The sequence below is a fragment of the Molossus molossus genome, unplaced genomic scaffold (assembly GCF_014108415.1).
Source record: "Molossus molossus isolate mMolMol1 unplaced genomic scaffold, mMolMol1.p scaffold_m16_p_10, whole genome shotgun sequence".
Taxonomy (NCBI): domain Eukaryota; kingdom Metazoa; phylum Chordata; class Mammalia; order Chiroptera; family Molossidae; genus Molossus; species Molossus molossus.
In genome coordinates, this window is record NW_023425345.1 from 77,691,271 (window position 1) to 77,714,283 (window position 23,013).

Sequence of the window (23,013 nt, forward strand, 5' to 3'; positions counted from 1 at the left end):
GTCCACCCAGAATCTGCATTTTAGCAAGATCCTCAGATGAGTCCTATGGCCATTAACATTCTAGAGCCCCTTGTTTTCTGACCTGGGAATCACTTTTTTAAAAAATCCTCACCGCCCTGGCTGGTTTGGCTCAGTGGTTGGAGCATTGGCCTGCGGACCAGAGAGTCCCAGGTTCGGTTCCCGCTAGGGGCACATACCAAAAAAAACAAAACAAAAACAAAACAAAAAAAATCCTCACCCAAGGTTATTTTTTTCTTTTTTTTCTTTTTATCCTCACCCGAGGACATTTTTGCAATTTTTGTACAGATAGAGTGGGAGGGAGAGAGAGAGAGAGAGAAACATCGACATGAAAGGGACACATCGAGTGGCTGCCACCCACACGACCAACCAGGGCCGGGGACAAACTGCAACCGAAGTACGTGCCCTTAGCGGGAACCGAACCCGGGTCTCTCCAGACCGCAGGCCAACGCTCTAACCGCTGAGCCAAACTGGCCAGGGCCCAAGGTTATTTTTCTATTTATCTTCAGATAGCATGGGGTGGGGGGAGAGAGAAACATTGACCTGAGAGGGACACATTGTGCCTCCTTCATGACCCGACCAGGGCCAGGGCTAAACCACAACCCAGGTACATGCCCTTGGTCGGAATGGAACCAGAGATTCATTGGTCTGAGGGCCAATGTTCTCCTGTTGAGCCAAACCTGCCAGGGCTGGGATTAAGTCTTGGGGGGAACTCTTCATGTAGAGCCGAGTGGCAGACACAGAATCTAGGAAGGCTAAACTAGAATGCTCCCTAGAGTATCCCAGGAGATTGGCAGCTCTTGGGAATGGAGACTATGCCTTAAACATTTCTCTGTCCCTAGAGCATGGTTCTTGGAATTTGCTCATTAATATTTTTATATGACAGAACCAATGCTCAAGGCCATTTAGTTCAAGGTTCTTATGGCTAATGATCTCTGATACCTGTTTCACACTTTATACTTTATTAAATGGCTTCATTTCCATTATTTTGAATGGTAAACAACCATGTGAAATAATTAGGACACTCTGCAAGTGAGGAAGCCCAGGCTCAAAGAATTCAACGATTTTTCCAAATTCATGCAGCTGTAGACTCCAGTTCCATCTCTTGGAGTTAGAATATGACCTATTTCACTTTTATTCTAAAGTCAGAATGCCTGGTTTTGTTTTGTTTTTATCCTCACCCGGGGACATTTTTCCTTATTTTGTTCAGATAGTGTGGGTGGGGGAGAGAGAGAAACATCAACGTGAAAGGGACACATCAAGTGACTGCCACCCACACAACCCAACCTGGGCCAGGGACAAACTGCAACCGAAGTACATACCCTTAGCAGGAACTGAACCCAGGTCTCTCTGGACCGCAGGCCAACGCTCTAACCGTTGAGCAAAACCGGCCAGGGCTGGTTTTGGTATTTTTAGGTCAAAATTTTCCGTGTCTCACTCTCTTCATAGTACCTACCTCAGGGGGTTGTTGTAAAGATTATAAAAGCACTTATAATAAGTGCTCAGGAAATCTGACTGTTTTCCAACTGTTCCCCTTTTTCCTTCCGGACGCCTAACCCTGTGGGCCCTGGGTTCGGGCGGGTGCAACGCTCTTACTCTCAAGGTCTTTTCTGACTTTTCTTCTCCTGGAGGCTTTCCAGCCAGCTGCCCGGGTGACTGCCTGTATTTTCCTCGGAACTTTTAGAGCGCCGAGAGAGTGGGAGACTGTTGGAGAATTTGAAACTGGGAAAAACAGCAGCCCCACAGGAAAAAACAAAAACCTCCGGTGCCTTAAGGGGCTGACCCTACGGACGTGTCCGCGACGTTCCCCTTCCCGCCGCCAGGCGGCGCGCGAGGAAGCTCTGGAAGTCTGTCCCCGGACTGCACACGCGTCCTTCTTCTCCGTTATCCTCTTCACTTCCGTTGAGCTTTGCAGCCCTGTTTGTCCCAGTCGGCTATCCGTACGCGTCCGAATCTAGCCCGGGAACTAAGAGAGGAGCGAGATTCGCGAGTTTGCCAATTCCGGACATCTTCGGGACCGGCAAGATGTGCTCCCTAGGCTTGTTCCCTCGGCCTCCGCCTAGGGGTCAAGTCACCCTATACGAGCAAAATAACGAGCTCGTGACAGGCAATAGCTATGAGAGTCCGCCTCCTGACTTCCGGGGCCAGGTGGCCAGCGGGAGAAGGGAGGGGGGGACCTGCAGACGTGAGGCGGAGTCAGGGAGAACCCGGGACTCGAGGCAGCATGGCGGGGGCGGGGGCGGGGTTGTGGTCCTCACATTGGCGGACTGGAAACCGCCTGGCCGGGGTTTGAGAAGAATAGAAGGGCAGGAATGTATTTTAGGACTGGGATTGGAGGAGGAGGGATTCTGAGGAACTGTGAGGCAGGCCTAGAGAGAGTGGAGAGAATGTGAGGGCAAATCTAGGAGATGTGAGGGTACGGGAGAAACACTGAAAAGTTGGGGGCAGTATCTGGGGAACCGGGAAGGCACACCTGGAGCCCCCCCCCGCCCCCCCCCCCCGTGCTGCTGGGAAGGAAAAGGAAGAAAAACTGACAAGTATTGAGAGTTCTGTAAGAAGGAGGCTCTGAGTAAGGTGTTCACAAATATAAGATTTAATAATCACAGCAATTCTATGAAGTATTATTGTAGTTTTACAGAGAAGAGAGCTAAGACCTGTTTTCTGGTTTCTCAAGTGTTGTATTTTTGGAAATGGGAAACAGGTCTCTGGAGCCTTTTACCCTTCGTCTAGCCATGGGTTGGAGAGAGCAGGGAGTTCAGCAGAGAGCTGGGAAAGAGACTGACTCACTGTTACACCTCTCATTTCTGTGCTATAGTGGATCAATTTTCCTGTCCTAAACCTGTCTAAGGATCCCCTGAAGACCCCTGGGAGGCTGGACCATGGCACAAGAACTGCTTTCATCCATCATCGGGAGCAAGTGTGGAAGAGATGCATCAATATTTGGTGAGACATGCAAAGGGTCTCCTGGGCCATGGTCTACAGATCTTGGAGAAAATGAGGTCACCACTCCTCTGCTTCAGGCTGCTAGGCTCTCTCTAGCTCAGCCATGTATCATTCAGATTATCAGTCCTTATTGTGGAACTCAAGGCTGTGCAACAATATTTCCATTTCATCTTCAGTGACTTGCCTTGCTTTCTGGTTTGATTATGTGAACCTACTTCCTACCCCCACCTTATGTTATTACCACTTTCTTAGCCTTTACCGGAAGCTCAGCAAGGTTGGGTATAAAGTTGCAGTGAATAACCTTGTGCCTAGGTTATTCATTTTGCATATATAGGAGAAAAACTCCAGGTGTGCTTTCCCATACTGCCTGGATTCATTTCCTGGCTGTGCCACTTTTTAGCTATGTGACCTTGGGCAAATTACTTAATCATTCTGTCCCTCAGTTTCTTCATTTGTAAAATGGAACCTATCTTACAAGGTTGTAGTGATGATTAAATAAGTTAGTAGATCTAAAACACTTCGAGAACTGTGCTTGGCCCACATGAATCCCCTGAAGAGTTAGGTATTATCATTGTCATGTGTAGAGTGAATTCCTACAAATTCAAATGAATTAGCTGGGTTCAGAGGGTATATTCATTTGTAATTTTATGTGCTGTTGTCAATTACTCCTTTGAAATTGTGCATATTTACAGTCCTACCTACCAGCAGTGTATGAGAGTGCCTGTTTCCCAACACATGTACTATCAAACTTCATTATCTGGTATTACAGTATGGTTTAATTTTCTTTCTTTCTTTTTCTTTTTAATCCTCACCCAAGGATGTTTTTCCATTTTTTTGTACAGATAGAGTGGGAGGGAGAGAGAAGAAGGGAGAGAGAGAGAGAGAAATATCGATGTGAAGGGACACATTGAGTGGCTGCCACCCGCACGACCAACCAGGGCCGGGGACAAACTGCAACAGTATGGTTTAATTTTCATGTCTCTTTGTGTAAATGAAGTTAAACATCAGTTAATTGTCTGAAAGCTATTCAGTCCTCGGTCCTTTCTTACTTTATGCTTCTCCAGCTGCTGCTTCTCTTCCTGATGTCCCCTAAATGTTGGTGTCTTGGGCTGGACTTGCATCTGATGCTTCACATCTGGGTGTTCACTTGTCTGCCAGATGCACTCTCTAATCTGCAGCCAGACTGATTTTTTAAAATGCCAACGTTATCAGTTTATTCCTCTGCTTAATGTTCTTTTTTTTATTTACATTTTTTTTTTTTTATCTTCACCCGAGGACATTTTTCCATATTTTGTTCAGATAGAGCGGGAAGGAGAGAGAAAGAGAGAAACATTGACGTGAAAGGGACACATCGAGTGGTTGCCACCCACATGACCTGACCAGGGCTGGGGACAAACTGCAACCGAGATATGTGCCCTTAGCGGGAACCAAACCCGGGTCTCTCTGGACCGCAGGCCGATACTCTAACCACTGAACCAAACCGGCCAGGGCTGCTTAATGTTTTTCCATGGCTTTTCATTCACCGTCTTAGGGCAAATCTTGACCCCTTGACCTACTCACAAAGCTCTGAAAGACATCTGAGCCTTAGTTGCCTAATTGGTAAAATGTGCAGAATGCTCATTTTAACACATTTTTGACCGCTCATGAGTTAACTCATGTTTTCCTGCCCAAACATTGCGGACCGCGCACAAGTTAACTCGGGTTTGCACTTGCATTAGCTATTTCAGTTTTTGAAACTCAGGGTATTATAGGATTATTGTATTTGTGACTCTTCACCCTGAGGGTCGAAGTTCGAAAAACAGCACACCGTTCTATGCTCTTGAAGTAGCTAGGGAATGGATACCTGCTGGTTCAGATGAGTGCAGCTCAGAACCTAACATGCAGTTTGCCCAAAAACGTGCGGTCCCTGGCGTATGTCTTAGAGATTTCTATGTAGTACGCAATGTGTTAATGTGATAATTAAATGAAAGGCAATATAGTCCAGCCAGTATGGCTCAGTGGTTGAGTGTCGACCCATGAATCAGGAGTCTGCCGGTTCGATCCCCGGTCAGGACACATGCCCAAGTTGTGGGCCCAATCCCCAGTCGGGGGCATGCAGGAGGTGGCCAGTCTGTGTTCTCTCTCATCGATGTTTCTGTCTCTTGCTCTCTCTCACTTCCTCTCTCTCTAAAATCAATAAAGGGAAAAAGAAAAAAGAAAAAAAAGAAAGGGCAATATATAAAGTGCATGGAGCATAGTTGCCACTCAATAAATGTGAATTCTCTTATTTGTAATCCATGTTTTTTTTGTTTTGTTAATCCTCACTTAAGTATATTTTTTCATTGATTTAAAAAAATTTTTTTTTCTTTATTGATATGAGGGAGAGGGAGAGATGGAAACATCCATAAGAGAGAACATCGATTGGCTGCCTCCTGCATGCCCCCCACTGGGGATTTGGCCCACAACCTGGGCATGTGCCCTGACCCAGAATCGAACCGGCGACCTCTTGGTGCATGGGTCGACGCTCAACCAGTGAGCCATACCAGCCGGGCCATCGGTTGATTTTTAAAGAAAGTGGAAGGGGGGGAGGGAGAGAGAGAGAGAGAAAGAAAGAAACATCAATATGAGAGAGACATTGATTGGTTGCCTCCTACACGACCCCAACCCGAGTGGGGGATCGAACCTGCAACCCAGGTACATGCCCTTGACCAGAATCTAACCTGTGATCCCTTGGTCCGAGGGCTGATGTGCTGACCGTTGAGCCGAACCAGCCAGGGCTGTAATACGTATTTATTGAATGAATGAATGAAACTTCTAGATGGTAGACTAAAGAGATCAGAGTAATTTGACTTACTTCCTCTCCTCATCAGGTGTGATATGGGCTTATTTGGGGTGCTGAATGAAATTGCAAACTCAGAGGAGGAGGGTAAGTATTTTTACCTCCAGCCCTCTGTAGTTTTGCTGTTGGCAACTCCCCTGCATGTTCTCCCTAACTCATCTTGGTACCTGTTGGCCCAGCCCCTTCCCCTGTTTTTCCTGGCCCAGTTGTCTATATTTCTGCCATCTTTACTTCTCCCCTCCACCTACCCCGCATACCCCGAAGTGGGTGTCCAGAAGCATTTGTTGGATGGTAGGATCTAGAGAGTGCTTGTCCAGTTAGAGCCCTGTGAATGGTTTAATCAAAGCTGCTTCCTCAACCCCACAGTGTTTGAATGGGTGAAGACTGCATCCAGTTGGGCCCTGGCACTCTGTCGATGGGCCTCCTCCCTTCATGGGTCCCTCTTCCCACACTTGTCTGTAAGTTTGGCTTCCTCCCTTGACTCTTCCCACTCCCACCCCTCTTCTTTTTTTCCTATTCCTTAAGGGCAGGGTGGAGTAGGAAGCCTGCAGAAGGTGGGAGTGGTCCAGTGGGAATATTATAGGGTTAAGCTCCCTTTGTCCCAGTGCATTCTCTATTTGATTTTATCTTACAGCTCAGGAGCGAAGATCTGATTGCTGAATTTGCCCAAGTCACAAATTGGTGAGTGTACAAGTTCTGGGGCTTTTGTAGGAAAGAATTCCTGAACCTTGCAGTTTCTTTTGGGGAGTGGGAATTCTGTTCACAGACTCCTCACACCCCTTTCCTGACTGGACTGCTGCACACATTCTTACTCTTTCTACCTTCCAAAAAAAGAAAGAAAAGAAAAAGTGAAAAACAGTAATGTCCTCTTGTTAAAGGGAATCTGAGCTTCTGGGCTGGGGTAAGGGTAGATGTAGGTTTGGACTCCTCATGTTCATTCCTGCCCCAGGTCCAGCTGCTGCTTACGGGTCTTTGCATGGCACCCCCACACCAACAAGTTTGCGGTGGCCTTGCTAGATGATTCAGTCCGTGTGTATAATGTTAACAGGTATGTGGGGGCCTTCTGGGCAGGCTTTTACTCTTCAGTCTCCATGAATTAGTCTCTACTTCCCTCTCTAGCCTTGGTTCCAGGGGAGTCCTGCAGTTCATGGGCTTGGTCCATAGGATCCCTTCCAGAGCTGGATGTGTCCTCTATTCAGATATAACCTTTATCTTATCCTTCTGTCCCACAATACCCTGGGCTCCGGATGATCAGCTTCTTCTCTGTAGATTTGCCTCTCAACTGTACTCAGGTCCCCTGAGCCTTAGTGTTCCTGCTTTGACTCAGTCCCCTATCCTTTCATCCCAGCACTATAGTCCCCTCTCTGAAGCACCGGTTGCAGCGAAATGTGGCAGCTGTGGCCTGGAAGCCCCTCAGTGCCTCTGTTTTGGCTGTGGCCTGCCAGAGCTGCATTCTCATCTGGACCCTGGACCCCACCTCCTTGTCTACCAGGTGAGTCCCACTCTGTCTTACCTTGGCCTGAGGTTGTGGCCCTGTTAGTGGAAGTGAGGAAGTCTGGAAGGAGAACTTCTTTGTCCTCACAGCGCTTTCCATGGGAGAAGTAGACCTAAGGTCAAGGTGGAGGTCCTGAGAATATTTTAATCTGGAGAAAGGGACAGTTTTTCTTTATTGATTTTAGAGAGAGAAGAAGGGAGAGGGAAGGAGATAGAAATATCGATGAGAGAGAACCGCCTCCTGCGTGACCTCCACTGGGGATTGGGCCCACAACCTGGGCATGTGCCCCGACCGGGAATCGAACTGGTGACCTCTTGGTGCATGGATCGATGCCCAACCACTGAGCCACACCAGCCAAGCAAGACTGTCTTTTTTAGAGGACTGTCAGATATAGGTTTAAAGGAAGGTGGGAAGGGAATTAATATGGATATAAGTTGAAACAAATGAAATTGGAAAAATAATTCCCAGGAGAGCTAACTAAATATAAAATCAGAAAATGGTTCTGTAAAGTATGAATAAAGAAAGAAACCTTTTGGCCAGCCTTATTGAGGTAAAAGAAAGTCAAAGTTCCCTATTTTCAGAATGGGAATGGAGACATAAGCACAGATATAGAATAAAATAGTATTATTAGAGAATATTACATACAAATTTAACAGATTTGAAAATCTAAAGGAAATGTTTGCTTTTCTGGCAAAATGTAAATTACCAAAGTGGATTGTTGAAAAATCAAAAGGGATGAGCTCTACCACTAAAACCATGCCAGAATGAGAGGGTTTTATGAGAGCTATCTAATGGTCAAAGAAAAGATATCTTCATCCAGATCATAGAAAAATTGGGAAATCCTTTCTTTTTTCTTTCAATAAAGTTTATTTTGGCTTTGTTTATTTAATGTATATATATTTTTTATTTTAGAGAGAGAGGAAGGGAGAGAGGGAGAGAGATAGAAACATTGATGAGAGAGAAACATGAACATTGATTGGCTGCTTCCTGCACACCCTCTACCGGGGGTCTAGCCCACAACCTGGGCATATGCCCTGACCGACCAGGAGTCGAACCAGGACCTCTCAGTCCATAGGACGATGCTCGATCCATTGAGCCAGGCCAAAAACATATTTTTAAAAATTGTAACCATGTAGGATATTCCAAAAATTAAAGATTAGTCATCATTAGGAAATCTGTTCACATGATTTGTTACATTAATTAATGGAGAAAAATGCTTATATCAGTAAGCGTCCTTCTGAAAAAGCAGACATTCTAGTTGAAGACACAAAGTAAAATAGGAATACAAAGCGACAACCTGAACATAAGTCTATTTACCCAAAATCAGTAGCTATCGCCCTGACCAGTATGGTTCAGTGGTTAGAGTATCAGCCTGCATACCAAAGGGTTGCAAGTTTGATTCCAGGTCAAGGACATTTACTTGGGTTGCAGGTTCAATCCCCAGCCCTGGTTGGGGTGTGTGCAGGAGGCAACCAATCAGTGTGTCTTTCTCACATTGATGTTTCTCTCTCCCCTCCCCTCACTCTCTCTAAAAATCAATAGAAAAGATATGCTTGGGTGAGAATAACAACAAAAAAATCAGTAGCTACCATATTAAATTGAAATATGAAATACTAAAGTTATTTCCAGTAATGTCAAGGTAAAGACAGATATCATTGTCACCATTATTTTTAAGTGAGGGTCATTTTTGGTGTGTTTTTTTTTTATACTCACCGAGAATATTTTTCCATTTTTTGTTCAGATAGAGTGGGAGGGAGAGAGAGAGAAACATCGATGTGAAGGGACACATCGAGTGGCTGCCACCCGCACAACCCAACTAGGGCTGGGGACAAACTGCAACTGAGGTTCGTGCTCTTAGCGGGAACCAGGAATCCAACCTGGGTCTCGTGGGACTGCAGGCTGACGCTTAACCGCTGAGGCAAACCGGCCAGGGCTGGTGTTTTCTTTTTTTTTTTTCTTTTAATCCTCACCCGAGGACATTTTTCCATTTTTTTTTTTTGTTCAGGTAGAGTGGGAGGGAGAGAGAGGAACAGAGAGAGAGAAACATCGATGTGAAAGGGACACATTGAGTGGCTGCCACCCACACGACCAACCAGGGCCGGGGACAAACTGCAACCGAGGTACATGCCCTTAGTGGGAACCGAACCCAGGTCCCTCTGGATCGCAGGCCGACGCTCCAACCGCTGAGCCAAACTGGCCAGGGCTGTTTTCTTTTTTTAAATATGTTTTTATTGATTCTTTTATTTTTTCTTTATTGATTTTAGAGAGAGAGGAAGGTAGAAGGAGAGAGAGGATAGAAACATCAGTGCGAGAGAACATTGATTGGCTGCCTCCTGCCTGCCCTCCACTGGGGATTTGGCCCACAACCTGGGCATGTGCCTTGATTGGGAATCGAACCAATGACTTCTTGGTGCATGGGTTGATGCTCAACCACTGAGCCACACTGGCCAGGCAGCTTGCATGATCCTTATTAATATTCTCCAACCTGGATTTGAGCTCTGAGGGGCCATTGGGATTTGGAAGTTTTATCAGGAGGCAAGGAAATAGAATCATGGGGCTTTCTTGTTGTCTTGTGACTCCATACCCTGTTTCCCTTTGGCAGACCCTCTTCTGGCTGTGCCCAAGTGCTTTCTCACCCTGGGCACACACCTGTCACCAGCTTGGCCTGGGCCCCCAGTGGGGGTCTACTGCTCTCAGCTTCACCTGTGGATGCTGCTATCCTGGTAGGTTGGTCCCCACCCCTCTTTCAGTCATTTCAGCCACCCCTTAGGTTGAGGAAAGCATTCTTTTTTTTTTCCCATTTAATTAATTAATTAATTTTTGTTAAAGATGTTTCTCTTTTTTTCCCCTACTGATTCCCCCCTCCCCTACCCTCCCCGCCCTGTCCCCAGCTTTGTTGTCCATGTCCATTGTTCATGGGAAAGAGCATTCTTTGCCTAGTGATGGAAAATATCTTGCAGGAAGGAGAGGGATAATTGTCCATTCAGTTTTAATTTATTTATTGTTTAAGGAGAAACATTTTTATTTTATTTACTTTTTTTTTTGGTACATGCTCCTAGTGGGAACCGAACCCAGGACTCTCTGGTCCACAGGCCGACGCTCCAACTGCTGAGCCAAACCGGCCAGGGCTATTGTATTTACTTTTGTTAATCCTCACTGGAGTATATTTTTCCATTGATTTTTAGATAGAGTTGAAGAGAGGGAGGGGAAGAGAGAGAAAAACATCAATGTGAGAGAGACACATCGATTGGTTGCCTCCCTCACAACCCTGACCAGTGCTGGGTATTAAACTTGCAACCCAGCCCTGGCTGGTTTGCTCAGTGGTTAGAGTGTTGGCCTGCGGACCAAAGGGTTGTGGGTTCTATTCCCAGTCACAGGTGTGTACCTGGGTTGCAGGTTTGATTCCCAGTCCTGGTGAGGGTCATGTGTGAGGCAACCAATGTGTCTCTTTCGCCTCGATGTTTCTCTCTCTCTCTCCCTTTTCTACTCTATCTGAAAAATCAAAAAACAAAAACAAAAAAACTTGCAACCCAGGTATGTGCCCTTGACTGGGAATTGAACCCACAACACTTCAGTCTGAGGGCTTACACTCTATAATCACTGAGCCAAACCAACCAGGACTATCCATTCAGTATTTTTTTTTTCTTCCTATATTGATTTTTAGAGAGGAAAGGAGAGGGAGAGAGAGAGAACCATCAGTGAGAGAGAACATTGATTGGCCGCCTCCTGCATGATCCTCATTGGGGATTGGGCCCACAACCTGGGCATGTGCCCTGACCCAGAATTGAATCAGCAACCTCCTGGTGCATGGGTCGACACTCAGGCACTGGGCCATACCAATTGGGCTGTCCATTCAGTCTTAAACTTACCCGGGGAAGGAGTCATCCAGACTCTCAGATTTAAAATTCTGCCTGCTGCCCTGGCTGGTTTGGATCAGCAGTTAGAGTGTTGGCCTGTGGATCCGAGAGTCCCAGGTTCGGGTTACTGCTAAGGGCACGTACCTTGGTTGCAGTGTGTCCTTGGCCCTGGTTGGGGTTGTGTGGGTGGCAACCACTTGATGTGTCTCTCTCACATCAATGTTTCTCTCTTTCTCTCTCTTTCCCGCTCTATCTGAAGATAAGTGAAAAAATGTCCTCGGGTGAGGATAAAAAAAGAAAATTGGAAAAAAAAATTCTGCCTGCTATAATTGTGAACATAAAAACCATTTCTCCTGTTTAACAGCCCCTTTCCTGCTCCTTCCCTTTCTGGTTCTTTGTACCTTAAGGAAGGGGAGCATCCTGTGAGATGATAGGGGTGGTTGAGTTTCCTGTCTTACTCTCTCTCTTTTTTTTTTTTTTTGGTTTTAATTTTTTTATCCTCACCCAAGGACATTTTTCCATTTTTTGTTCAGATAGAGTAGGAGGGAGAGAGAAGAAGAGAGAGAGAGAGATATCGATGTGAAAGGGACACATCGAGTGGTTGCCACCCGCACAACCAACCAGGCCAGGGACAAACTGCAACCGAGGTACGTGCCCTTAGCAGGAACCAAACCCGGGTCTCTCTGGACCACAGGCCGACGCTCTAACCACTGAGAAAAACCAGCCAGGGCTCTTTTTTTTGAGGGAGGATTTTTATTACTTTTATGTACAGAAAAGTTCTTTGGCCAGTTCTTTGGCCTTGGCCTTTTCTAGCTGGCAATGCGAGCCACCGACTTGGGACCCAGGACGTTGCCTCCCCAGTGGCCGCAGATCTCGTCATATCTGTCATTGTAATTGGTCTGGATAGCTTCTACCAGCTTAGCCAGAGCTCCTTTGTCTTCCAAGTTAACCTGTGTGAAGGCCACAGTGGTGCAGGTCTTCCTGTGGACAAGATGCCCCAGCCGGGCCTTCCTCTTGATAATGCAATAGGGAACCCCCTTCTTCGGCACAGGGCAGATAGGAAGACAACCAGCTCAATGGGATCCACGTCATGTGCAATCACCACTAGTTGGGCCTTCTTGTTCTCCACCAGGGTGGTGACAGTGTTTACCCCTGCTCGAAGGACAGGCAGCCTCTTGGTGGGGACATCCCCTTTGCCGGCAGCTTTCTTCTGAGCCTGGGCCAATAGCCTCTGCTTCTCTTGCTTCGTCTCTGGCCTGTACTTGTGGGCCAGTTTAAGCAGTTGAGTAGCTGTTTGGCGGTCCAAGGCCTGGTGAACTGGTTAATGGCAGGAGGTACTTTCAGATGCTTATAGAGAATAGCCCTTTGCCACTGCAGCCGAATGTAGTGGGGCCATTTGACAAAGCGTGTGAGGTCCCTTTTGGGCTGGGTGTCCTGTCCAATGCCAAAATTCTTGGACCTTTTCTCAAACAGGGTATTTACCACCTTTTTGGCCTCCTGCTTCTTCATGACAGCAGGGGCTGGTGCCATCTTCTTCCCCCCTGGCCTTCTTTCGGCATCTTGGGTGGCGGGAGAGAGCTTGTCTCACTCTCTTGACCCCACTATCCTAGGTATGGGATGTCGCAACAGAGACCTGTGTTCCCCTTCCCTGGTTTCGAGGAGGTGGGGTTACCAATCTGCTCTGGTCCCCAGATGGCAGCAAAGTCCTGGCTTCCACTCCTTCAGCTGTCTTTCGGTGAGTAGGAGGACAGAGGGAGGGCATGAATGACCTGGAGAAAGGCACTTGGCTCCTGGAACTTCTAGCAGAAAGGACCTTCTGTTCCCATCCTATTCTTTGACCTGACCCTGGGGCTGATGAAGGGAGGGAAGTTTAAGTTCTGGAACCCAGAGGTCCTAAACTGTGATCTGCTTCTCTCTGGCGCAGAGTCTGGGAGGCCCAGATGTGGACTTGTGAGAGGTGGCCTACTCTATCAGGGCGATGTCAGGTAAGATTCACAGAAGCTGGGGAAGAAGTGGGCCCCTGGTCTCCTAAGCTTGTCTCCCCACCTCTACTTTTTTTCCTCCTACGTTCCACTATAGACCACCTTTCCCCTGCATTTTGCTTCCTATCTTAGACTGGCTGCTGGAGCCCAGATGGAAACCGGCTGCTATTCACTGTACTGGGGGAACCACTAATTTATTCCTTGTCATTCCCAGAACGTTGTGGTGAGTTAGGGGAAACACTTCAGGATGCAGACCATTTGGGGTAGTCAGGGGGAGGCAGGAACCCTCTGGAATATGCTGTTCTGAAGGATAAAGGGAAGTAAAGCAGCTTGGGTGAGTTGAGAGGTATGAACGCCTGTGACAGGAGGCAGGGGACAAGTCAGAGGCACGTTTCCTATACTGAAGAACTTCTGCTCTTATCTACAGGTGAGGGAAAGGGGTGCGTTGGAGGTGCAAAATCAGCAACAATTGTGGCAGATCTGTCTGAGACAACAGTACAGACACCAGATGGAGAGGAAAGGTGAGCAGAGTGGGTGAGGGGAAGAGGCAGTGAAAGGTGGAAGGGACCATGCTGAGCCCTCCCAACCTACTGTTCTGACCTATAGACTTGGAGGAGAGGCTCACTCTATGGTCTGGGACCCCAGTGGGGAGCGTCTGGCTGTACTCATGAAAGGTAGGAGGTGGGGAGGAAGGACTTTGCTCAGGCCCTAGCCATCTTACCATTGAGTGTGTCCATGCCCTGGCTGCAGTTCTCTGCCCCTGCCCTGGGATTCTGCTTCCAGAGTTCCTTTCTGTCTCTGCATCCATTTCTTACAGGAAATCCACGGGTCCAGGATGGTAAGCCAGTCATCCTCCTTTTTCGCACTCGAAACAGCCCCGTGTTTGAGCTACTTCCTTGGTAAGTGCTGGGCAGGCCATTAGGTCTGGGCTCCTCACCAGCCTTCCCTGCCTCTGTCTCTATTGCCTGCTTACCTTTTCTTCTTCCTCTAGTGGCATTATCCAGGGAGAGCCAGGAGCCCAGGCCCAGCTCATTACTTTCCATCCTTCCTTCAACAAAGGGGCTCTGCTCAGTGTGGTGAGTAGGCCAGGCTGCTGGGGTTTTCGGGAGTGGGGTGGAGAAGCTGAGGGCCTTGGCTGCTGTGTGGCTCTGCCATATGGCCTTCTTTGAGCCCAATCTCTGATAAAACTTTTCTTTCCCCTCTCTCTGCAGTGCTGGTCCACAGGCCGAATTACCCACATCCCTATGTACTTTGTCAATGCCCAGTTTCCATATTTTAGCCCAGTGCTTGGCCAAACCCAAGAACCCCCAGCTGGGGGTGGAGGTTCTATTCATGATCTGCCACTCTTTACAGAGACATCCCTAAGCTCTGCTCCTTGGGACCCTCTCCCAGGGCCACCACCTTCTCAGTCCCACTCCCCTCACTCTCACTTCTAATAATAAGAATATCTGTATTTTCCACTCAGTTATGAGACTCTTTTCAAGGGAACTGCATTGGGGCACAGTGAAGAAAAAAAGGGCATGGACTTTGTGTTAAGATCTTGGTTCTGTCCCTTTTTAGCCACTTCTTGTAAGTTTGGTCGTTATTTAACTTAGGAACCCAGTGGTTTTCAAATGATTAGGAAAACAAAGCTGAGAAAATACCAACAGCCCTGAAGGTCTAGTATAGGCTCTGGCACATAATAGATACTTTACTTTTCCCAGGTTTCGTCAAGTTCCTAGGATGGTGCAGGGTAGTAATGTGGCAAGGACTTGGTCAGTATGAGATGGAAGAAATTTTATTGGATGAGGGGATTTGTGGGAGGCATAGGTGCTGGGCGCTGGGCCAAGGTGGCACGGGCCATGCTCAAGGCACCCTCTCGTGTGTGGTGCCCACCAATGAAGCCGCTGGCATGGACAAAGACGCAGCCAGGAATTCCACTGACTTGATCCAGAGCCTCATCCCGAAGACCTCGCCATGACTCTGGCAGAGGCAGCCTACAAGTGAGCAGAAAGAAATTGGTGGGAGCAAATGGAGGCCTTGAGAATATGAACAGAGCAGAGGCCAAGGTTAGTGGCCTCCTCTGATAGAGCTACAATAGGCTTGGAGGTCTGCAGGGTGGTCTCCGAGGGCCTCACCTGCTCTGGAATGAATGGAGCTCCTTGGGCACACACTGTACCCGCCACTGTCCAGCCTGGTCAGTGTAGATAACAAAGGCGATGGTCACTGGGGGTACTAGCCCAGATTCCAAGTGATAAAGGTGCTCTTTCCAGGGGCATCCACCTTTTGCCAGTTCTATTATCTCCCCACTTGGGTCCACCTGAAAGGGAAGTGGAGCATGGCTGGAAGATTCAGGAGCCCCTGTTGACCAGCAGCCTATCAGTAGTCACTAATCTTTGAGCCACAGTGCCTTCTCCCAGGTCTGTACCTGTAATCGCTGGGCCAGGGCCTCTTCCACCAAGGTCCGGGCAGGTAGCCAGCTGTGCTGGTAGAAGTCTAGTCTCTGCAGAAACTCCTCTCGAACCAGATCCATTGCACGCTTGAATCCAGCCTGGGAATCATATGGTAATCAGAATCAGTGTGCTGGTCTTAATTTTTGACTTTGCTAGAGTTTGAGGGGTCACACACTCTCATTTCCTCCCGAGGTCTTACATGCCTCATTTTCTTCCCTTGGGCCCTCCGTACCTCAGTGTCTTGGTTGGGCTGGTTCCAGGTGGGATTAAGCCGAGCAACCCGGGCACTCAGCGTAGTGGTCAGCGCATATCGAGGCTCTCCCCCCTCCCATTGGGAGATCCCATTATCCACTGCATCCACCTCCTCCACGAAGTTCTCATACATCTAAGACAGCAGCAGAAATGCTCTTGAGGGTACTGACCTTTTGCATAACAGTTTTACGGGTTTCAAAGTTAGATGCATAACACTTTTATTTAGTCTTCTCAATGCAATGAGCCTGTGAGGATCTCTCAACAACTGGATGAGGAAAGGGGGTTTCGGGGTGTCCAGAAGCTTGCTTAAAGTCAGAGAGCTAACAGTGCTGGGGCTGGAATTCAGATCATCTGACTGCTAATCCAGTGCTCATTCTACCACACAAAGCCCTGGCTGAGGCCAGCATGTGTGGGGAGGAGGCTGCTGACTTCTGAACGAAGATCTCGAGTTCCATGAATGGCTCTGTGGGAGTGGATCCCTATGGCTGAGGGAGGGTTAAATCTCCAGGGAGGGCTGAGTAAATTACTCAGTGACCTGTTTAATGAGGTCCAGGAGGGTCTGGCCAAGCACACGAATCTGGTGGGGGAGAATGGGTGCTGGACTAGACATCAAGTGGTGGGGTGTGGTCCCAGAGAAATCCATGACATGCCACATGGCACCAGCAGTTGCAACATCTCCTGAGCCTAAGGAAATGGTAGGACTGGCCAGGCCGGTGTGGCTTAGTGGTTGAGTGTTGTTCTATGCACCAAGAAGTTGCTGGTTCGATTCCCGATCAGGGAACATGCCCAGATTGCAGGCTTGATCCCTAGTGGAGGGCATGCAGGAGGCAGCCAATTGATGTTTCTCTCTCACATTATGTTTCTCTCCCTTCTCTAAAAAAATAAAAACATTTTAAACAAAGCCTGGCCAGTGTGGTGCAGTGGTTAAGCATCGACCCATGCACCAAGAGGTTGCTGGTTCGATACCTGGTCAGGGCACATGCCTAGTTTATGGGCGCTATCCCCAGTGGGGGATGTGCAGGAGGTGGCCAATAGATGTTTTCTCTCGTTGATGTTTCTCTCTCTCCCTCTCCTGCGCTCTCTCTAAAATCAATTTTTAAAAACAAAAAAAATAAATGGTAGAACAATGCCTCTAGAGTTTGGAGGCAGAAATGATATGGGATATCAGTGTCGAAGGCAAAATTGCCCTAAAAAATAGGCTTACATAGCCCTGGCCAGTTTGGCTCAGTGGTTAGAGTGTCAGCCTGCGGACCGGAGACTCCTGGGTTCAGTTCCGGCTAAGGGCATGTACCTTGGTTGCAGTTTGTCCCGGGCCCCGGTTGGGGTTGTGTGGGTAGCAACCAGTTGATGTGTCTCTTTCACATCGATGTTTCTCTCTCTTCCCCCCTCTCTCCCTCCCGCTCTATCTGAAGATAAATGCCAAAAAAAAAAAAAAAAAAAAATGTCCTTACATATCAACACATTTGTTATATGTAGAAAAAGTGTTCCTCTCAGGGAGAGCTGAAAAAGAAATTTCTCTAAGCCCAACACCTCTTGGTCTGGACCCCTTGGTTCAATTGCTTAGAAACCCCTGCAGAAGGGAAAACCAGGCAGTCTACAACTTTAGTGTTCCAAAGTCTCCAATTTAACCATTCATATTTTTCAAAAAAAATTTTTTTTTTCTTTATTGATTTTGAGAGAGAGGAGAGGGACAGAGAGATAGAAACATCGATGAGAGAAAACATCAAGTGGCTGCCTCCTGCATGCACCCTACTGGGGATTTGGCCCACAACATGGGCATGTACCCTGACCGGAAATCAAACCGGCAACCTCTTGATGCATGGGTTAATGCTCAGCCACTGAGCCATTCATATTTCTTTACATATTTTGGTTCATTCTAATGCTGTGTCATAGGGGCAGAAGACAGGTAAACTGAGTCAGAGAAGTGAACAGTCTATTTGCAAAAAACAGAGCTGACTGAATCTGAAGTTTGACTTGTGAACTTAAGACTAGGGTCCAGTATGTGTCCTTAGAATCACTGATCTGACATGCATGCCAGGGCCATTAGCCCTGTTCCTTCCCCAACAGCAGGAATTTGCTGAACTGCTTTCAGGGGACACTGGTGGAACTCGAAGATATTTTCATAATCAGACTTTTACCAATTCATGTGCCTCTGGTGAATTACAGTGGTGCCTAAAATATATCCCTTTCCCCTTTCAGGACAGCCAGAACCTCTGAACCATATGCTTCCAAATATAAGCAGCCTCCTCTATTACTAAGTTGTTGAACAGTCATTTTTTTTGTCAGGTCAAAAGAAAAGACTGGAAAACACTACTTTATGGTTTTCTTTTTTTTGGTACGTGCCCCTAGTGGGAACCGAACCCGGGACTCTCTGGTCCGCAGGCCGATGCCCCAACTGCTGAGCCAAACGGGCCAGGGTTACTTTATGGTTTTCAAAGCCGTTCTCTATGTTACCTCATCTACTTCTCACCACCACCTCAGGACAGAGTTAGATTAACCATCCCCTTGTGAGAAGATGAGCCTGACTGAGGGAGATGGTAGTGGGCTAGCTATGGGCCAGGAACCCTGATGTGAGGTCCGGTCCTAAGTGCTATGTGAGTGCCACTCCCAACTGACCTGGTGGAGATGCATGTATAAGGCATCTGTCCTCAGGTCCCCACCTTGTCATAGAGGGTGCCCACCACGCTGTCTTCTTCACTAGTGCCCAGCAACTGGGCCAGCAGCTTGTGCCCGAAGTGCAGATAGATGAGTCCCGCACTGCTCAGCTTGGTCTGCCATGGCTTCCCAGGGGACAGGGAGCTCATGGTCTCTGTGAAAGACCTGAGGAGCACAGGGAGGTAGGGTTGAGGCAGAGCTGCCCCAGTTAACCCATAGCGTGAGTACATGAGTAGGCACAATAGGTGGCAGGGAGGTTGAGGAATCCTGTAGGAGTTGGAAAGAGATAGCCTAGTTGGAGAGGCTTTGGCTTTTCCTCAGGGGTCACACAGGAGTCTCCATGCATGCATTTGACAATGGTAAACTCAACTGCTTACTACATGCCAGACTCTGTGTTTAGACATTGGGGATATAAAAAAACTAAGACCAGCCTGGCTGGTGTGACTTAGTGTTTGAGCATCAATCCATGCACTAAGAGGTCGCTGGTTCAATTCCCGGTCAGGGCACGTGCCCAGGTTGTGGGCCCAATCCCCTGTGGGGGGCATGCAGGAGGTGGCCAATCAATGTTCTCTCTCATCGATGTTTCTATCTCTCTCTCCCTTTCCCTTCCTCTCTCTCTCAAATCAATAAAGAAAAGAAAAAAACAACTAAGACCAGCTAGTGTGGTTCAGTGGATTGAACATCGTCCCATGGACTGAGAGGTCCCAGTTTGATTCCCAGTCAGGGCACATGCCTGGGTTTCGAGGTCGATCCCCAATAGGGGGTGGATGGGAGACAGCCGATCAATGTTTCTCTCTCACATAGGTGTTTCTATCTCTCTCCCTTCTTCTCTCTCTCAAAAAAAATCAATAAAAACATATTAATTAAATATATGCTTGTCAACAATTTAAAAAAAGCTAAGACCATGTTCAAGTTCATCTGCTAAAGGCAGACAAACAACCAAGCGAATGCTCTAGCTAAGAAAGAAACAAGGTAGGGGGTTGGGGGGAAGGATTTAGGAGAGCCTTCAGGTCATACCTGAATGATGAATTACTGGGTGTTCACGAAAGGGTGAAGGAAAAACGGTATTCCAAGTAGAGGAAACAACAGGTACAATGGTAAGAGACAGGTCTTTTCATGAAATTTCAAAACAGGCAGCTTGGGTATGAGGGATGAATGGCAAAAAAAAAAAAGTGGAAGGGTAAGCAGAGGCCAGATCATGGTAGACCTTGCATGTCATACTTTGGAGTTTAGACTTCAATTTGTATGTAATGGGAGCCACTGAAAGACTTTAAGTAGACAAGTGCATGTTAGAAAGAATACTGTGCCAGCCAGCATGGATAATAGATGCAAGATTACCTGTAGTAGTCTGGGTAAGTGAGAAAGGCAGGAATTTGAGTAGCAGTGGGACAGAGAATAGGGAAAAGATACAACAGTTATTAGGGAAGTAGAAAACATAGCTTTAATTTGCAAATACCTACCAGAATCACCATGGAGCTCTTTTTTTTTTTTAATGATTTCTATTAGTAAATACAAACTTTTTTTTTTATCCTCACCCGAGGACATTTTTTGTGTGTGTGGATATTTTGTTCAGATAGAGTGGGAGGGAGAGAGAGAAAAAAACATCGACGTGAAAGGGACACATCGAGCAGCTGCCACCCGCACAACCCAACCAGGGCCAGGGACAAACTGCAACTGAGGTACGTGCCCTTAGCGGGAACCCAACCCGGGTCTCTCAGGACCACAGGCTGATGCTCTAACCGCTGAGCCAAAGCAGCCAGGGCTAAACTTTTTTTTTTTTAAATGAGGACATTTTTCTCTATTTTGTTCAGATAGAGTGGGAGGGAGAGAGAGAAAAAAACATCAACGTGAAAGGGACACAGGGAGTGGCTGCCACACGCACGACCCAACCAGGGCCGGGGACAAACTGCAACCGAGGTACGTGCCCTTAGCGGGAACTGAACCCGGATCTCTCTAGACCGCAGGCTGACGCTCTAACCGCTGAGCCAAACCGGCCAGGGAAAATACAAACATATTTTATAAAATATACATAGGTATAAAGACTAATAATAATAATCCCCTAGATGAGGTTCAAAAAGAAGCAAAACTAGTCCAGCCAGTGTGGCTCAGTGGTTGAACACTGACCCATGTACCAAGAGGTTGCCTGTTCAATTCCTGGTCTGGGTGCATGTCTGAGTTTCCAGCTTAATCCCCAGTAGGGGGGCGTGCAGGAAGCAGCCGATCAATGTTGCTCTCTCTCTCTCCCCCTTCTTTAAAATCGATAAAAACATTAAAAAAAAGGCAGCAAAACGAAATAAATAGTTGATGGAAACAGACATATGTGCTAAATATACACAAGGGTATGACCAACACAAAATTTGGGCTATCATTTACTTCTGGTTGGGACATGGGATAGGGATATTATCAAGTTTTTAAGTTGGGATATTAGTTCATGGGTGTTCATTTTATGTTTTATATTTCCAGAAATGTTAAGTACATTCTTTTTTCTCAATCCTCACCTGAAGATATTTTTCCCACTGATTTTCAGATAGAGCGAAAGAGAGAGAAATATCAATGTGAGAGAGACACATTGACGACTGGTTGCCTCCAGCACAACCCCAACTAGGGCCAGGGATTGAACCTGAAACCCAGGGACATGCCCTTGACTGGAATTTGAACCCTTGACCTCTTGGTCCACCTCTAACTGCTGAGCCAAACCGGCCAGGGCTAAATACATTCTTTAGTGTGTCAAGTACAACAATTAAAAAAAAATTATGTCAAATCATTATAAAAAAGGAAGTAGTCAATAATATGTGCCATAAAGAGGTGGGTTAAGGTGAGATTCTCAGTCAGCAAACTGAGTTTAGTGTTGAAGTGACTGGTGCCCTTTTCATGAGCATTTCCAGTGGGGAGAGACTGGGAGAGAAATAGGCAAATGAATGAGTTAATGAATGAATGAATGAATGAATGAAATGAATTGAAAGGGATTGGGACCAGGGTCAGCTCTTCTTTTGAAGGGTGGTTGAGAGTGACAGTGAGAGATTAGGATGTAATTACTGGGAGGATTCCCTCTCAACATCACTTATGAATATGTAATGTACACTTAAAAAAGAGGGAAGGAGAAAAATACTTAAAGAGACTTAAAATATATTCATAATCCCTCAGAGACAATCACTCAGTGAGGTGTACAAGAGGGAGGATTTGTTTTCAAGATGAGAGATGCCTAAGTAGAGTTGTAAGCTATTGGCAAGAAGTAGAAACACTGGTGGGAAATCCAATAGGAGAAAGTAATAGATTGGAAAGTGGGCAAACAGAAGGAGGGAGGGAGCTGAGGATATTTAAGAGTGGGAAGCAGAATGTGCATGTAGGAAAAGCTCAATTTCCTTTGAAAAGTAAGAGGTAGGGTCACTCACTAAGGAAATCCAATGAGGTAGGGGCTTGAGGAGAGGGGAAAGGATTGGAATGGTACTGTGGATAATGGACTACCCTTGGAAAAGACATTTCGCAAGGGGAGAGTATAAATAAAGTAGAAGACCACATATATTTGAATTTTCACCAACCACCAAAATCATATGGTCCCAACAGTATGAATGGATTAATCCCAGCTGGAGTATTAATTGAAGTGACAACAGTGCTGGTGGGAGAAAAGTCTAAGCCAAAGGAGGTGATCTGGGAGGGGGCTGAGGACTGACTGGGAGCCAAGGGAGGTCTGGGCAGGTTAGAAGGCTCAGGGAGGTCCAAGGCAGGTAGATGGGTGGAGAGCAGGTGAAGAGCTAGAAGGATGAGAGGCTTTAGTCCCACTGGACCCAAGAGTTTGCTTTCAAGGATGGGCAGTCCCTTTGCTGATACAGACCACTGCAATGGATGGCTGAACTCGAGCACAGAATCAAGTTGAAAAAAAGGTACCTGGAAACCCACCTCTGATGATGGTCATATCGGTGTCTCTGAGGGTCATATTCGCCACCCACGTCTACCACGATGTCACAAGTGGCTAATTTTTCGGGGTCCCGGGTTCGCACAATCTCTGCATCCTGCAGGGGGACACCGGAGGTGAGGGGGCTGCCAGAAGTCGCGCGGTAGGGGGTTAATGTTGGGTTTCTGGGGGAGCCAGGGAACGTAGGAAGGGTGCTCCGGCCGTCCGAGGTACCACAGGGACCGGGTTAGGACACTCGGATAGCCCCAAGCGGACCGTACCCGGTACTGCGGCAGGAGGCGTAGCAATGCGCACGCCAGGGCTTCATCGCAGTGGAAGGTGCCGTTGTGCGTCCCGATTCGGGGCGGTGCCATGGGGCTGCTGCGGGGTCGTTTGGCGGGCTGGACGGACTCCAGGCTGTGCCTGCAATGCCGGACACCGAAGGGTGAAGGCCACAACAGCAGAGGTAGGAGTCCGCGCAGGAAGCGGCGGCCCATGCAGCTTCTGTGCGAAGACTGGGGCGCCGAGCCGGAAAAGGAAGTGCTTGTTCAGCTTCACTTCCGCTTGTCGGCCTTTCCCACGGCAGCAACGGCCTGGCAGAGCGGGCCTGCTATGCTGCAAAGGCATTCTCCCCGCTCCTCCAGGGGTTCGGACAGAGCCTCCAAGATA

General features: G+C 47.5%; 2 protein-coding genes and 1 pseudogene across 3 annotated transcripts; 1 reads left to right on the forward strand and 2 right to left on the reverse strand.

Moving 5' to 3' along the window:
- The first annotated feature begins 1,950 nt into the window (after positions 1-1,950).
- Positions 1,951-14,906, forward strand: AAAS (aladin WD repeat nucleoporin). Of its 2 annotated transcripts, XM_036251600.1 has the most exons (16): positions 1,951-2,166; positions 2,834-2,961; positions 5,811-5,866; positions 6,146-6,237; positions 6,414-6,460; positions 6,729-6,827; positions 7,128-7,271; positions 9,877-9,997; positions 12,742-12,866; positions 13,056-13,116; positions 13,246-13,336; positions 13,541-13,634; positions 13,720-13,787; positions 13,931-14,012; positions 14,105-14,189; positions 14,325-14,906. In XM_036251600.1, the coding sequence occupies exons 1-16, from the start codon at positions 2,044-2,046 to the stop codon at positions 14,547-14,549; spliced, it is 1,641 nt and encodes a 546-aa protein (XP_036107493.1). In that variant the 5' UTR covers positions 1,951-2,043; the 3' UTR covers positions 14,550-14,906. The 2 variants fall into 2 exon arrangements, with proteins under 2 accessions (XP_036107493.1, XP_036107494.1); XM_036251601.1 differs by lacking the exon at positions 6,729-6,827.
- On the reverse strand, positions 11,894-12,670 carry LOC118623232 (annotated as a pseudogene).
- On the reverse strand, positions 14,875-22,990 carry MYG1 (MYG1 exonuclease). The gene is made up of 7 exons (XM_036251602.1): positions 22,626-22,990; positions 22,350-22,462; positions 18,458-18,617; positions 15,778-15,930; positions 15,521-15,643; positions 15,231-15,412; positions 14,875-15,089 (listed from the first exon to the last, which is right to left on the reverse strand). Exons 1-7 carry the CDS (start codon positions 22,839-22,841, stop codon positions 14,891-14,893), a joined length of 1,146 nt encoding a protein of 381 aa, XP_036107495.1. The 5' UTR covers positions 22,842-22,990; the 3' UTR covers positions 14,875-14,890.
- Positions 22,991-23,013: the final 23 nt, after the last annotated feature.

Bases quoted from the DNA above. Each gene is read 5' to 3' on its own strand.
- AAAS (XM_036251600.1), top strand. From the start codon at position 2,044: ATGTGCTCCCTAGGCTTGTTCCCTCGGCCTCCGCCTAGGGGTCAAGTC. The intron at 13,788-13,930 runs GTAGGAGGTGGG...CATTTCTTACAG, and splicing joins TCTGGCTGTACTCATGAAAG to GAAATCCACGGGTCCAGGAT. The intron at 14,190-14,324 runs GTGAGTAGGCCA...CTCTCTCTGCAG, and splicing joins AAGGGGCTCTGCTCAGTGTG to TGCTGGTCCACAGGCCGAAT.
- MYG1 (XM_036251602.1), bottom strand. From the start codon at position 22,841: ATGGGCCGCCGCTTCCTGCGCGGACTCCTACCTCTGCTGTTGTGGCCT. The intron at 15,931-18,457 runs GTGGGGACCTGA...CTGCTGTCTTAG, and splicing joins TGGGCACCCTCTATGACAAG to ATGTATGAGAACTTCGTGGA. The intron at 15,090-15,230 runs GTGAGGCCCTCG...GCTCACTTGTAG, and splicing joins CTCCATTCATTCCAGAGCAG to GCTGCCTCTGCCAGAGTCAT.